Source organism: Rhipicephalus sanguineus, chromosome 1 (genome assembly GCF_013339695.2).
Source record: "Rhipicephalus sanguineus isolate Rsan-2018 chromosome 1, BIME_Rsan_1.4, whole genome shotgun sequence".
NCBI lineage: Eukaryota > Metazoa > Arthropoda > Arachnida > Ixodida > Ixodidae > Rhipicephalus > Rhipicephalus sanguineus.
This window is the reverse complement of record NC_051176.1, coordinates 191,208,147-191,224,211: the sequence shown is the minus strand read 5'-3', so window position 1 is coordinate 191,224,211 and position 16,065 is coordinate 191,208,147. Positions and strand designations below refer to the sequence as shown.

The following is a 16,065-nucleotide window of genomic DNA, read 5'->3' as shown; positions in this document are numbered from 1 at the left end:
ACACGATAGGGATTCTGGTGAATAGGTCTCGCCGTGTCTTCGGTAATTATTCGATGCATGGTTAGCGGCGTACGACCAACTCGTGATGTCGATGAAAAGCAGTCCTGGAATTCGGCTAGCAACTCAAGGAGAGTCTTTCGTTCGTCCTTTGGCAGGGTAGTACCAACGTCAAGAACGGGTGCCGATTCTTGTTTAGGCGCTTCGTCCAGTATCGATAAACAGCCTTGGACTTCTACAATATTGTCAAAGTAAGCGACGGCTGTGCCCTTTGGAAGGTGCCGGCGCTCAGCACTAAAGTTGGTGAGGAGCAAGTTTGTGCGTCCAGCAGTGACAATGACAATACTTCGTGCAACTGAAATGCCATGGCTAAAGAGCAGCGAGCTAATTTGGTCGGCAATGCCTTCGCCGTCGAACGGTGCGTCCCCTGCCACCGAAACAAGAGTGCATGACCGTGGCGGGACGACCACATCATCATCAGTTAGACGCAGAGGTTTATGTGTCGCCCCAGAACAATCGACTAAACCAGGGCTATTGCGGAACGTTATTAAACTGTCCGGGATGTTGATGACGGCGCCATATTCTCTCAAGAAATCCATCCCAATAATTAGGTCTTTGCAACATGAGGCGAGAACAACGAACGTCGCCACGAAAGAGGAATTACCGATGTTGATTCTCGCTGTACACCTTCCGATAGGCATTAGTAACTGGCCTCCTGCGGTCCTTAGGTGAGGTCCCGTCCACGGCGTCTTTACTTTCTTGAGGCGTACGGCGAGGTCTTCACTTATTATAGAAAAGTTGGCACCGGTATCAACTAAGGCGGTCACTTGTTGTCCGTCCACGAGAACGGCAAGGTCTGCGGTCACAGTTTCCTCGGTGTTACGTCGTGTCGGCTTTACGGCGTCCTGTGGTGAGAGTAATGGGGGCTTTTTTTCGTCGTCTTGACGGCCTGCAACCTTACCCCCGGAGGTCGCCGCCTTCAGTTTCCCCGGCGTGGGCTGGGTGACCTCCTTCCTCGGACGTCAGCAAAAGTGCGGCGGTTTCCCACTGGCGTAGACAGGGGGAGGGGGAATTCAACCCCCCTCCCCCTTCCGAAATTTTTCATTTTTGCATGTGCATATACACACGCACACATACACACGCACGAATATACATAAAGGGTGGCAGAACCTCCACCCCCCCCCCCCCCCCAGACAAATTTCTGGCTACGCCCCTGCCGTTTCTCGTCTACGCAAAAAATTTATGGTTTTGTTAACCAAATAGACAGTTCAAACGCCAGCTGTAAAAAATAAAACAAAATGAGCACAAACATACTGTCTAAATTAGGAAACCATCAAGGCACGCATGCGGTAGATGCCCCCAAGTAGAGAACGTGTCAAGCCAGCCAAAAGAGTATCGCAATTAATTCAACCATCACACTGCTGTCATTCCTCGACTAGACGCCTCCGCCGATTCCATTTTTGATTTCCAATAAAATGAGAGCGTCTATATCTGCCGCGAGAGAATGTTGCTGTCCCGAAAGTCTGTGCACTATAGTGTCGCGAAAAGTGTTGAGCGGACAACCACGAGTACTGCGAGCAGTCACTTATAATTTGCTCAAATAAACACTGAACTTTTGAAACCCGAGAAATCTGGTGCGCAAGGCATACTTCAGCGTGCCCCACCACATTCATCGCCGTCGCTCAAGCACGTTATCGCAGTCGAATTTCGAGGACAAGATCGCGTTTGATCAGAACTTCAGGCTGATGCGAATGTCGAAGTGCCTACCCAAATGCCGACACCGCGAGATCTCAAGTTTTTCTGCGGAAGTAATGCCGCCGGCAGCGGCGTACAATTGAGGAGTGTGAAATAATGGCCTCTGCTCGTGTATTGCAAGAGCGCTCAGCGCGATGTGAAGTGAACGCTGGCAACGTTTACGTGAAAGAATGAGCGCGTAGTTTGACGCATAACATAAATGTCTCCTCGACAATTCACACTTATGAAATAACGGCCTTGAAAACCACCAGCGACTTAATTCACCCGAGATTCCAACCCCATAAATACACGACAACGCCTAACCTTCACATTGGCACTGCGCCTGTCGTTGGCTTTATGCCACGAAGTTATAGGATACGATATTGGAAAAGATCCCGGGAAATGTGTCGCATCATTAAAACCGGCGCACAAACACGCGGAACAAGAAAGGAAGAGGAGGACAGTTCGCTTGTCATCGAGATTACACCTGTATTCCTGCCGATATTCAATTCTGACTGAGGCGAACTTGCGAAGCACCTTTGAGAAGGGTCCAAACTGCAAACGGCGGCTGTTGATGCAGTAGCCGGCTATCAAAGTGCCTGCTACTCCGCAAGCACTGAACGTGCACAACCTTCGGGTTATGGGTGCCTCAAGAAAGAACGCGTCTCTTCCATCGTCACGTGCGCGCCACACTACATACTATAAATCCGGACACTAAAACGCCCAGCTGTTATATAAGGCGTCGCTACCGACGACGGCGCTGTGAGATGGCACGCGCTTGGCGGCCGCCTCAGGGAGAAGGAAGAAGATAGAATAAACAGTGATGTCTTCGCTAATGCTGTCCTAATCATTATGCACGATATAACATATTTTGGCGACGAGGATGGGATGAGAAGTCTCGTAGGAGCATGCAATTTCGGTGACTTGGCGGACGACATGATACGCGACCAGCTCATTGAGAAAACTACAAGTGGGTATTTACGTGAACGCCTTCTGCTGGAAGAGTCTCTCACGCTTTCTAGGGCTCTTACCATTGCGAAACAGCACGATCAAGCGACTAGAGAAGCAAGAGAACTTGCACAAAATGAATCACAAGTTCATCGTGTAAAAGATGCTAATATTTCATATCAGAGAGAAAGGCATTGTAGCACGTGTACTTGCTATGACATGCAAAGTCAGTGTCGCAGATCTCAGAAAGAGCAGGAATGCTACCGTTGTGGTTCTACGGCCCACCTTGCAAATAGCTCGCAGTGCAAGGCCAAGGCACATAAGTGTCGAAAGTGTGAGAAAATGGGCCATTTTGAAAAGGTGTGCAAGTCGCTACGAAAGTGTGAGAAACATGTTCAGCATGTCGCCGAAGATAACGACACAGCTGACCCAGACGACCACCTAAGTGTCTGTCAAATCTGGAGCCGTAAAAAGGGAATTTACGCAGCGTTGGAAATTGAAGGAATTTCTGTGTCATTCTTGATCGACACAGGATCATCGGTTTCGATCTTGGCCGAAGAACTTTACCAACGCCACTTTTCCAAAGCGTATCCACTGACGTCTACGTCCGTCCAGCTCCTCGATTATTCTAAGTCAGCAATTCCTATACAAGGATGTTTCATTGCTACGGCCTCATTCCATGGCCGATGCACTTCTGTCCTACTTTACGTTGTGCCTGGAGGAACAACCATTCTTGGACTTGATGGCATCGCGGCTCTGGATATGAAGAATTCACGGGTCGCCTCTCAGGTGTCTTCTAATGACGCAAGAAACTCCTGTGCTACCTCCGGAATTACGGTCCGAGTTTGAGCATCTATTTGCAAAAGAGCTGGGAACTGTGAAAGGTTTTACTCACAAGGTCAAAGTTCGCGCGTCTGTCCAACCGGTGGCCAGCAAGTTGAGACGCCTACCACTCGTCATTCGCGAGCAAGTCTCGGCCGAAGTTCAGAAATTAGAAGCTCAGGGCATCATTGAGCGCGTCGACTCTTCAGAGTGGGTCTCACCTATTGTCGTAGCCAGGAAAAAAGATGGCTCGATTCGCATGTGCGTTGACCTACGGGAGCCAAACAAAGCTGTAGTAGTAGACAGTTTTCCTTTGCCGCAAACTGAGGAACTCCTGAACAGCTTGGCTGGGGCACAGCGCTTCTCGAAGCTAGATTTAGCTTCTGCATACCACCAGTTACCGCTCAGTCCAGAGAGCCGTGACCTTACCACGTTCATAACGCATGACGGACTATTTCGCTTCAAGAGGGTTTGCTTCGGACTGGCATCGGCGCCCTCAGCGTTTCAGAAAATGATGCATATGATCCTGAAAGGGTGCAAATGTGTCCTATTCTACATTGATGACATCATCGTGTATGGGCACTCCCGAGAGGATCATTTGGGCAATTTGCGCGCTGTTTTGAAACGTCTTTCTGATGCTGGCCTCAGGCTCAACCACAAATGTGTTTTTGACGTAGCAGAGTTGACTTTTCTAGGCCACGTTGTCACCGCCAGAGGATTATTTCCGTTGATGTCATCCATTGAGGCGATAACCAAGGCACCATCACCTACAACCATAAACGAACTTCGCTCGCTGCTGGGACTTGCAGGCTTCTACTCCAAGTTCATCCCTCATTTTTCTGATGTTGTCGAGCCAATGCGTGCCTTGCTTCGGGGAAATGCGCCTTTCGTGTGGAGTGCGGCAGCAAACAGCAGTTTGGAGCGGCTGAAATCTCTGCTTACATCTTGCGAAGTTCTTCATGTTTTTGATCCTCACTTACCTGTGTACGTTACAACTGATGCCTCCGGATATGGACTAGGTGCTGTACTTCAGCAGGATAACGGAACCTCGCTGCAAACTGTCGCATTTGCCTCACGCACACTTCAACCGCATGAACGGAAATACTCAGTCGGCGAACGTGAGGCCCTTGCCTGCGTCTGGGCTTGCGAACACTGGCACGTTTACTTGTGGGGACGACCTTTCATCTTACGAACAGATCACGCGGCTTTGGTTACGCTCCTTTCGACGAAAGGCACTGGTCACCGACCATTAAGGATTGCGCGCTGGTCCTCACGGTTGCTCTGCTACAACTATACCGTTGAATACAGGAAGGGCAGCGAAAACGTCGTGGCCGACGCGCTCTCCAGGTTACCCGTACAGAGTTCAATCCGCGATACATCCGAAGAAGAATTTATATGTCTTTTGTCTCCAGTAGTTACCATGCAAGAACTTCAAGAAGCAAGTGCCAATGATCAGGTTATTTGTGAAGTTAAGCACTTCACGACTACTTCTTGGCCTGACAAGAAAGCATTGTCAAAAGAGTTGCTGCCTTACTTTTACGTGAGAGCTGAACTCTCTGTCGTCAGTGATATACTGTGCCGGGGTGACAGGATTGTCGTGCCTGCGACTGTGACACGGCGTCTTATGGATCTGGCCCACGAGTCACACCCAGGCATTAGTCGTACCAAAGCGCGCCTGAGAGAGTCCTATTGGTGGCCATGCATGGATAGCCACATTGAAGAACTTGTGCGCACGTGTGTGATTTGTCAGTCTTGTGACAAGTCTGCACGTACCTCTGCAGCGCCGATGCAACCCGTTCCTCTTCCTGACAGAGCCTGGGAAAAGATTGCTATCGACATCGTGGGACCTTTCACGCAAGCTTCAGCCGACTGCCGATTTGCCATTACTGTTATTGACTATCACAGCAAGTGGCCCGAAGTTGCTTTCGTACGAGATGCGACCACTTCTACAGTAAAGAAGTTTTTACTTGAACTTTTTGCACGAGAAGGATACCCATGTGGTCTCGTATCCGATCATGGACCACAGTTTTCTTCAGCAAGCTTTGAAGAATTTCTCACAGAACGCGGAATAACTCATTACAACTCTTCTGTGTATTACCCGCAAGCTAACGGCTTGGTGGAAAGGTTTAATAGGGTGCTGAAGTCATATATTCAACTAGCCCTGTTTGAACGCCGTGATATAAGAACAGCCATGCTTGATTACCTGCAAGTATATCGCTGTACGCCTCACGCGACTACTGGTGTGGCACCCGCTGTTCTTCTTCATGGACGCCAACCTCGCACAAGACTCGACATCGTGGGATTGCCTGACAAATGCTTCAGCGCGGACCCGTCAAGGGCGATTGAGCAGTTGCGAGAGCGCGTAAGAAACAAGCAAAGGATGTCGAAGAGCTACACCGATGAAAAACGTGGAGCCAAGGTACCCAGCTTCGTCGTTGGTGATTACGTACGGGTTAAGTTATCCACAGTTCATGGCAAGCTGTCTCCACAATTCTCCGCGCCCAAGAAGATAATTGAAAAACGTGGACCAGCCTCGTATCTGTTGGAAGATGGGCGAGTGTGGAACGCATCGAAGTTAGCCGCTGTTCACCATGGAGCTGTCAACAAAATGAAATCCGGCACCTCTGCTGTCATGAACTGGTCACCGACATCTAATCAGTCATCTAGTGCATCACAACCTGACACATCAGGAGTGGATAGCCGTGAAAATGCAGACCCTGGAGCATATGCGGCAGAGAGCACGCAAGTTTTCCCTAACCTGTCAGGATGTGATGCGTGCGTAAGAAGAAGCGCACGTAAGAGGAAGACTCCGAAGAAGTTGAAGGACTATGTTAGACAGTAAAGGAGAACTGTGCTTTTTTTTTTTTTTTTTTTTTTGCAAAAGGGGATATGTTATATAAGGCGTCGCTACCGACGACGGCGCTGTGAGATGGCACGCGCTTGGCGGCCGCCTCAGGGAGAAGGAAGAAGATAGAATAAACAGTGATGTCTTCGCTAATGCTGTCCTAATCATTATGCACGATATAACACCAGCCAGCGATGAAATCTAGCTTACCTCTCTTGTAGGCAAGCATGACTCGTAAATACTGGCCCCGAGGACGCGACGGAAGCAATCTCATCGCCTTAATTACTTTAACCCACTGCCTGAACATATAATTTCGACGAAGCATATGCCCATTCCGGTGCTCGACAATGGCCGCCATTGCTGATGTCATCTGGCTGACCGATTGTTCTCGGCCCGGTTGCGGGTAAAACGAGCAAAAGCGCCATGGCAGCCTTCCTCGCGTTTGTGCTCAGCTCGGGTGGAAGCACTCACCGTAACCGCCGACGGGTTGAGGCGTGCGGTACATCCTGGTTGGGACCGCTCGCGGAGAGGCCACCGCTCCAAGAACGATGCCTGGGTGGCTCGGCCGCTTTTCTTCTTCCTCCCTCGGCGTCTCGCCCGGCTGCTCGATTTTTCTCTTCTTCCTGTCCAGGAGCTGACAGTGTCCGTGGAGCCGAATGAGTCGATCAAAGAGTTCAATATTGCTTCTACTGTTGTCATTATTCATTCCCGATTCAATATCCTCTTTTGAATTGTGAACTGGCTGCAGCGGCGCCTTTTATTGACCGTTTAACGCTGTATGGTGGGCTGCAATCTAACTTCGATATTATATGCATCAGCGAATACCAGCATATAGCTCCGTAGCTGTCACGGTGGTCGCCGGAGTGTGCAGGTTTTGGTTTGGCCCCCGCCTTCGCAACAGTATGCTCGATACGTACGTGAAACCGGTGAGCTTCGTCGAAAAACATCAAGGCTTTAAACGTTGCCAGGCTGGAAGGCTCACAATGGTCGGATGAAAAATACCATAAGCTATTTAGAGTGCCCTTTATTGTGGAGTGTCCTTTATTGCTGTGGTTTTACGTTTCAAAACTACGATATGATTATGAAGCACGACGTATACAGGGAACTCCGGCTAAATTTCGACCATCTGAGGTTCTTCAACGTGCATCTCGCCCCCCTAGATATCTGGCCGCCGTGGTTGGGAATCGAACCCGCGTTATCAAGGCTAGCAGCGCGACAGACTACCAGATATAACCGGCGTTTGGCGTAGATGACATGCTAGCCGCAGTCCAGGACCAGCAAACCTGCAGCAACACACGAAAAGCCGGAAAGGTGAAGCTTTTGCAGTGGTCGCCTAGCTAGAGGCGCTATCGAAGATCGTTATTCGAAACTCGCGTTCAGTTTCGGCTCACGCCATTGGCCTGAGGCCGCGCCGACGTCGTCAGCCGCGGGGCGCGTTTTTGGTGACGTCAAAATGACGACACAAGGGTCGTTTATGATCGACATCGGTGATGATGACCCACGGACGAGATAAAGTGGCTCCGCAATATACGCCAAGAAAAAGCGGAAGAGGATGGCGAGAAATGATACAAAATACAATTTGAGGATTTTCTGAATCTCCGTTATTGAGAAATACAGCGCATTGTGTGTGGCGCAACCTGATGAAAATTCCTTAGGCAGGTTGTGCTGTATTATCCAGTACCAAACTTCCTGCAGATGTGGTATGGTCCTATTTAATCTACGCTATACGTATAGCTGCGATGAACTGGAGTCAATCGATCACTTTTTTTTCCCCCTATTCAAGTAAAACCTCTTCTGGAGGTGCCGTGTGGTATAAGCTTGTGTTGAGTTTATCTACGGTACGATCTTGTACGCATTCCAAAATAGGCACGGAGGCGTGGCATTACATCCAGCCGCACGTGACCGCACGCGATTGGTCAATGCAGGGCCGTGACGTCTGTTGCGGTTTGCGGTTCACATGGGCCATTCGCGTGCGGCTTGATGTAACGCCACGCCTCCGTGTTTATTTGGAATGCGTACAAGATCGCACCACTAGTGTACAGTGTAAATCGCAGCTCTCTAGCGTGGTCGAATAATCAAGAGATGACCTTTCATGAGGACCTTTACTGACATCCCCTTTGAAACGGTATGGCGACAAGCAGCCTCCTAGCAGCTGTTAGTTATGATAAAGTGTTACTTCATCGTATGCAGTCTAGCATCCTGGCTATGTTCGTTTTTTCTCCATACAAATCTCTCAATATAATATACAAGGTGTTTCAGCTAAAAAGCACCAAGTGTTAAAAATGTTAAACATAGGTGCTACGCGAGCCATATAGAGCACGTCCGAATATTTTTTCCAATCCGCCAAGTATTAACAAAGATTGCTTAATAAACTTAATAAATAGCAACTCTAGAGAAAAATTTTCAATACAAAAGTTGTAGCGCTTCTTCAGAAACATCAATTTTTTTTATCTGTGCTAAGATAACTCCCCTGCTTAATTTTTTTTTTCGGCATTTCTTTAAAGCGCGCGAGTTTTAAAAATTACCACGTGATTGCCGCCAAACGCGCGGCACTTTTAGTGCCCTCAAATGTATAAGTTGAACGAATTTTCAATGGCTGCTCCGCGCACGAAGGTCGATTGAGCAAGCTTTCATATATATATATATATATATATATATATATATATATATATATATATATATATATATATATATTAGAGGTGTGCACGGGCTCCGGGTAGCCCGGGACGCGGGCCGGGCTTGGGCTACTTGGAGTTTTATCGGGCCGGGCTCGGGCCCGGCGCAAAGCCCGACTCAAGCCCGAAATATAGAGAATGAGCGGGAATTGTTTTCCAGCAGGCATACAGCGCCTTTTCTGCGACCGCCCTTTACCGCTTCCTTTCCATTCGCTACTTTAAACAAAAGGGGACCAGGTAAAGCACTGCCTGTGTTGCACTCCGACAAACAGAGAAGTAACACCACCTGAGCTACTGACGGCGCCACGCGACTGTTAGCGTTATTTTAAGGCCAAATCCCATATGAGTGAAAATGCACGCGACAGCGACCCGACGTAGATCGCCTTCGTGCAAGCTGACGCTTGCATGGGCGTACCCCTGATGTAGTCGGGGTTTTGCCCAGAGGACCGGAGCCAGCCAGAGTCTCGGGGAGATGTCGAGGAGAGGAGCCCGGAGCTGTTAACAGTAACGTTTATTTACAGGTAGCGTGTTGCTACATGATGGGGTTAGCATCATGGAAGCTCTCGGAGCTCGTGAGAGCTTGACGGGAGCGCATCGGCGCTCGCATTTTATGTGCTGGCCTTCCCAGGGTTCCCTGTAGGAAAAAACAATGGAGGCCAGGACAGTCCAATGAAAATTTCCATCTTCACCTCCGCCCCCAAAAGGGGAAGGTGAAACGCCGCCTCCTTCCCAACCCACGAAAGGAGAAAGAGGCACATCCAGTTCGTCCCATGGCGAGGGAAAAACACTGCCCACCGCGCACACACGGCACAGCACGAAGACGTTGAGATACGTGGAAGTCAATTTCGTAGTCTGTTGCAATGATGGTTATGCGCGAGGCAGACCACGAATTGTGGAAACAGCGGCAACAAGGCGCCACGGAGAACGTGGGAAATTCATCCGCAGACGGTTCCCAGACGCTGGGTCCTTTGTCCGGGGCACCTTGACGACAAAGCAAGCCGCCTCGACGGCCAACAACTCTTCCTAAACTGTCAGTCGGTCAGGCGTGCCCAAAGGGTTTTACGAGGGGCGCAGACAACCTGAGAATATTAGACGAACGACCTTCGTGTTGTCGCCGCTCTTGGGGCATCTCTGAAACCGCTGACCCGGAAGAAATCAGGGTAGCCTTAGCCGCAACGTCTCAGGCGTCAAAGCGGCGCCAAGCCAGGCAGGCCGATCATAACAGCCCGTCCACCGTCACAGGAGGTCTCGAAGGGGTTGCAGCACCAAAGCACTCCGCAGAGACCGTAGATCTGCTCCCTTGTAGACGTTGACGCAGGCTGCACCAATCTCTGGACCTGAGCCATGGCCAGCAAACGCCAGAAACGAACCACGCAAGACCCGAGGCACAACAAACATAGGGCACTCAACAGACCTCGAGAAATGCCAGGTTACAGTTTTGGTAAAACTCCCTAGAAATTTATAATTGGTGCGCTCACTCGTGAAAATCAAGAATCAGATAACGAAGCCATAACAAACTCAGACCTACTACGTGCGAAGCAAATCAACAGCCTAACGTTTTGTATCATTTCCCAGAGAGATTCACAGCGTTCAAGGCACGCAGGTGCTACGGGCGAAACAAAACGAAAAGAGGTAGTTAATGAATTACGCCTCTTACAGTATAAGTAAAACTCAAAATCAAACTTGCGCGTATGAAAATAAAACAAACAGAGAAACAAAAAAAAACCAACACTACACTGATGCGCATACTAACAAGTGTGCTGCAATTTACACAAGGTTTACACAGAGGCTTTTACCCTCAGCCTACTTCTCTGTTAAAAATCAACTTGCGCAAAACCCTCTACTCGGGTGTTAGGTTTCGCTAAATGTAAGCAAACACTCAGTTCAACAAGTATCCTAATGTCTGCAGTTATCATGAGGAAGAAAATAAAAGTTACAAAAACCGACATATTCCTTGCTCATCTGCAGACACGCGAACATTAAAAGCAATTATATATATTATATATATATATATTATATATAATTATATATATATAAATTATATATAAATTATATATAATTATATATATTATATATATATATATATATATATATATATATATATATATATATATATATATATATATATATATATATATATATATATATATATACCGGGTGTCCCAGCTATCTATAGCCAAGGGTTAAAAAATACAATATTAGAGGCAGGCGAGTGAAATCAGTTGCAAATTGCTGACAGCCACCTTGCGCGCTACAGACAATTTTTTGTTTTGTAATTAACTAATTTGTTAATTAGGACGATTTAACTAATTTGCTAAATATTGACTTTAGGCAAGAAATGCTGCTTGCAATGTTCGAGAGCGTCCTCAGAAACCCCAATCGCATCATTTGCGATAAAGAAAGTCTCACGTATACCATTTTTTCCAAGCTTCAAAGAAAGCCCGCGAAATACAAAAAGAACCACGTGACTAGCGCGCTCGCGCGCCGCGAGAATGCTGCCTTCAGCCGAGGTTTGAACGAACGAACATCACCTGCGGCCGGGACTCGCCGGCTCCGTTGCAGCGGTAGGCCTATAAGTGGGCGGTGGTTTCTTGGCCCGTTGCCAGCCAGCTGCGCGCGTGACGGTGCAAGTTGTAGCGAGCGCGAGCCAAGAAACCACCTTTAACTTATCGGCCTACCGCTGCAACGGAGACGCCGAGTCGCGGCCGCAGCTGATTTCGTTCGCTCAAACCACGGCTGAGGGCAGCATTCTCGCGGCGCGCGAGCGCGCTAGTCGCGTGGTTCTTTTTGTATTTCGCGGGCTTTCTTTGAAGCTTGGAAAAAATGGTATACGTGAGACTTTCTTTATCGCAAATGATGCGATTGGGGTTTCTGAGGACGCTCTCGAACTTTGCAAGCAGCATTTCTTGCCTAAAGTCAATATTTAGCAATTTAGTTAAATCGACCTAATTAACAAATTAGTTAATTACAAAACAAAAAATTGTCTGTAGTGCGGAAGATAGCTGTCAGCAATTTGCAAGTCATTTCACTCGCCTGCCTCTAATATTGTATTTTTTAACCCTTGGCTAAAGATAGCTGGGACACCCTGTATATATATACAGTGAAACCTCGGTGATACGAATCTCACGGGACCTCCAAAAATATTCGTATCATCCAAAATTCGTATCACCAGAAAGCATGGAAAATTAGCATGTGACGAAAGAAAGCTAGCGTACATTTTCATTTATTGTTTTTAGGGCTGCAACAACGTCAGCAAGAATCCTGAATGATATCAGTTAAGTTTTCAGATGTCGCCAATCATACCAGCACTCATAAATATACGGCCCGTACGTGCGTATTTAATTAATGAACCAGGTGCGCTGTGACCCGCGACACTCGGAGGCCGTGGCGCGTCTCTGAAGGTTTATTCTGGCCGTAAGAAAAGTGTTTTTCTTACACCATTATTCTGACGATTTGGCGGTGCGGCGCGCATGCCCACGCTTGAGTTCCCGCGCTCGCACGTGCTTGGCGCATCTTCCGCGACAGCGCGGACAGCACCTCTTCGTACGTGGGTAGTATCGAACGTTTGTATCAATAAACATAGCTGGATGAAAGTCGGTTCGCAACGGTTCGCAACAACCGTACTTCATTACATTGCAGGCTAATGGTCCTTGGCCGGGACTAACAAAAAATTCGTATCACCCCGAAATTCGTATGAGCTGTGATCGTATCACCGAGGTTTCACTGTATATATATATATATATATATATATATATATATATATATATATATATATATATATATATATATATATATATATATATATATATATATATATATATATATTGTAAGGAAGCAGAGACAGAGACAGCACCCTTGCTGCGGGCCGGCTGTTCTATTCTTCCAAGCTTCGTCCTTCTCTTCCTTGCACTACCCGATTCAGCGCGTGCAAGCGCCCAAACCGCGGTGCCGTTCTTGGTCATTACAATATATATATATATATATATATATATATATATATATATATATATGTAGGCTGCCCCAGCTTACTTGGAGCAAGATTTAAAAAAAAAACATGCGCTCTAGGGAAATTCTACCTGTTGTATATTAGCGGTAGTTGTGTGCACATACAACTTGTATTTTTTTCATGACTAAGCGCTAATTAATTAACTTTAATTAGCCAACTTTTTTATTCTTGCTCGAATCGGTAAAATATTAACTTTATGTTGTACCTTGCCTCAAATAACCCCAGAACCAAGCATTTATTTTTTGCGGAAATCAGCCTGTTTTTTTTTTTCGAGAAAAAAAAAACAAAAACGCGCGAAACACGCCTAATATGAAATAGACGTACGCTCGCGCGCCGCTACTCAAGCGCTTCAAGCGTTCTTTGATCGATATACGGCGGCGTATGCACACGCACGCACAAATTCATTCTTGATCGGTGGTCATTACTCCTCGGGAGTACGCACTCACTACACGCGGCCTGCACCTTACGGAATGAAGTGAAATTCAATATGAAGCACGTCAGCTTGTCTGTGTTAGCGTCTTGAATTGGGCTGGTTGGTACATACTGACTTTGAACGAAGAAACGACACGGCGCTGTTCTGGCGCTGTATCTTCGTTCAAAAAGGCAGCTTGTCTTTCTGTTGAACAACCGCGCAAACCAACACAAAGACGAAAGGGAAAAGGACGAACAAGGCGTCTTTCCCACGCTCGCTCCTATAGGAAAACGATCTTTCGCAGAAATGTTGCAAAGATATTGTTCTATATTTGACACTTCCTTGAAGTTTCTGTATGAAACAGGAAACGCGCCAAGGCGCATCAAAGTTAGCTCACTTTTTTTTTTTTATTTGGGCTGTGTTTGCCATTTTTTCACATTTATTTTTCTCTTTTGAGGAGACAAGAATGGATGTAATTCACAGTGATGCGCATTGAAACCAAGAGAAAAAAATTTCGACACAACTACTATAGTTCGCGTTAAATTCAGCCGTGAAATCGAGAAATAATGCGGTTAGCAAAAACGGGACGGGCGCCGGCCGGGCCGCCACCGTCAAATATCTTTTGGCGCACCGGGAGCGTGTTTTGGAAATAAAACTTTCGGTTCCGTGTACTTTGAACGTTCCCACATAACACACACACACACACACACACACACACACACACACACACACACACACACACACAACACATATATATATATATATATATATATATATATCTATATATATATATATATATATATATATATATATATATATATATATATATATATATATATATATATATAAACGAGACAAAACAAAAATATCGACCGGACATGCATGTTCGATCTCTCGTAGAATCACCCCTCGGATTTCATCACTCTGTACCGCCGCCTTTTAAAAATCTCAAAGCGGCAATGGGCTTCTTGCAGGAAATACTCCAATTCTGCCATTTGACACGACCGCCTGGCTCCACTAATAAAACAAGTAATTAATCTAATTTCTTTAATTATACCGTAATTTATGTCTCTAGTCACCTTAAGGTGTCTGCCGATACAGAAAGAGTAAATATATGAAGACACAGCGAGCAAATGTCATATATTTACCTTATTTTTGAGAATTTTCGGGCGCATTTATAGAAGCACCCTGTGTTTACTTCCTGCAAGCATGTGTAGCCCAGTAGTCAACGCACTCGCATTCGAAGCGGAGGCCGCGGGTTCAAATCAAGACTATAGAAGAAATTGTATTTCTGGAGGTATTTGTTGACGCACAGGAAAAACACGCAGCCATACCAATGTAGTATACACAGCTTCGCTGTACAGCTTAACACGTTTATCAACTTGAGGGTGTACAGTTGTTTATATGGGAAAGTTTGCGGATATCCTTTCGCGCCGCATCCTGCAGCTAGCGCGTTGTGCCGGCCCCGAGCAGCTCGATTGCCGGGAACCAAGCGACAGCATGGCGGTCATGGCCATAGCGCCGTGCTTCTCCCTCCCAGCGTCGAGACGCCACACACCGCGCTAGCACTAGTCGTCATGTGTCGCGCCCAACCTCATCGGCCGCCCGTGATGGCCCTCGCTAAAGTGTTCTAGAATTCTAGAGCACTATACCCGAGATGCGGCGCGGCCACTTCGTTCGTTCCGCCCCTTCTAGCACACTGTAACACAGCCCACGCGGCCCACGGGCCGCATGCGACACGCCGACGTTTCGCCGGCGGCCCGGCCCGCACATGACTGTCTACGTCCCATATTGTTTTTATGCCTTTTGGGACTGAAATATTGCGGCCGTGCTAAATGGTACTTGCCTGATTTTCTCATCTATTGCGATTAATAACGCTTTGTTCGGCTAAGCTACATATATAGGCGTGATAGTCTAAAGCATTTTTTTCGTGAGGCACCCCTTACGGTCACCATGTGAATTGAAACATAATTGCGGTACAAAAATTCTATACTTCAGTACTTCAGAATCGGCGTCCAGATTTTAGAGATCGGTATCGATATGCTTCTTGAATGCTGGCGCCAAATCCCCCTCAGAAATGACCCATGTATGAGATAAGGGAAAGGCCTTGCAAATGGCAACGTTAGCTGACATATGTCCAAACTCCCCCCCCCCCCCCCTTCACTGTCCCGCCCTTGCGAGACTAAATTTCGTGACTGCGGCCCGTTATATGAAGCGAGTATGAGACCTCTAACCCCTAGCTGGTCTAGGGAGTAAACGTACGTTGACATTGGTTGGCGTCAGGGGCCGCAGTAGATGCTCACAAGCCGGCAACGAGTTAGGCAAGTTAGGTTAGGTACGCGATGTCCCTGCACATGACTTCTCGTTCACACGCTCGGTGGACCCCTTTATGCGATTGCGAGGCACCCTAAATCCTCGGATAATAAACCCGCGTTTGTTGACTATCTGCCTCCGGGTGCCTTTTCTACGCCGTGTCGGAAGGCGACGAATATGGCCGCAGCGTCTTTGTGCGCTATGGAGTGGAAGAGCCTCTCGTCCTTTCCTGACCGCGCTCGTAGGGTAAGCCTCGCGCAAACCCGTCTTCAAAAGGTGTAGGGTGCCACAATTTGGGCACACCCGGCCATCT

The 16,065-nt window shown here is 47.5% G+C and overlaps 1 protein-coding gene across 1 annotated transcript in view; it reads right to left on the bottom strand.

The window, feature by feature from the left end:
- LOC119404460 (aminopeptidase NAALADL1) overlaps positions 1-7,052 on the bottom strand; it is a 74,128-nt gene extending 67,076 nt beyond the window's left edge. The window contains exon 1 of the mRNA XM_049412301.1: positions 6,818-7,052. Within this exon, the coding sequence (XP_049268258.1) occupies positions 6,818-7,052 (235 nt within the window). The remainder of the gene's footprint in view (positions 1-6,817) is intronic.
- Between the last annotated feature and the right edge of the window lie 9,013 nt (positions 7,053-16,065).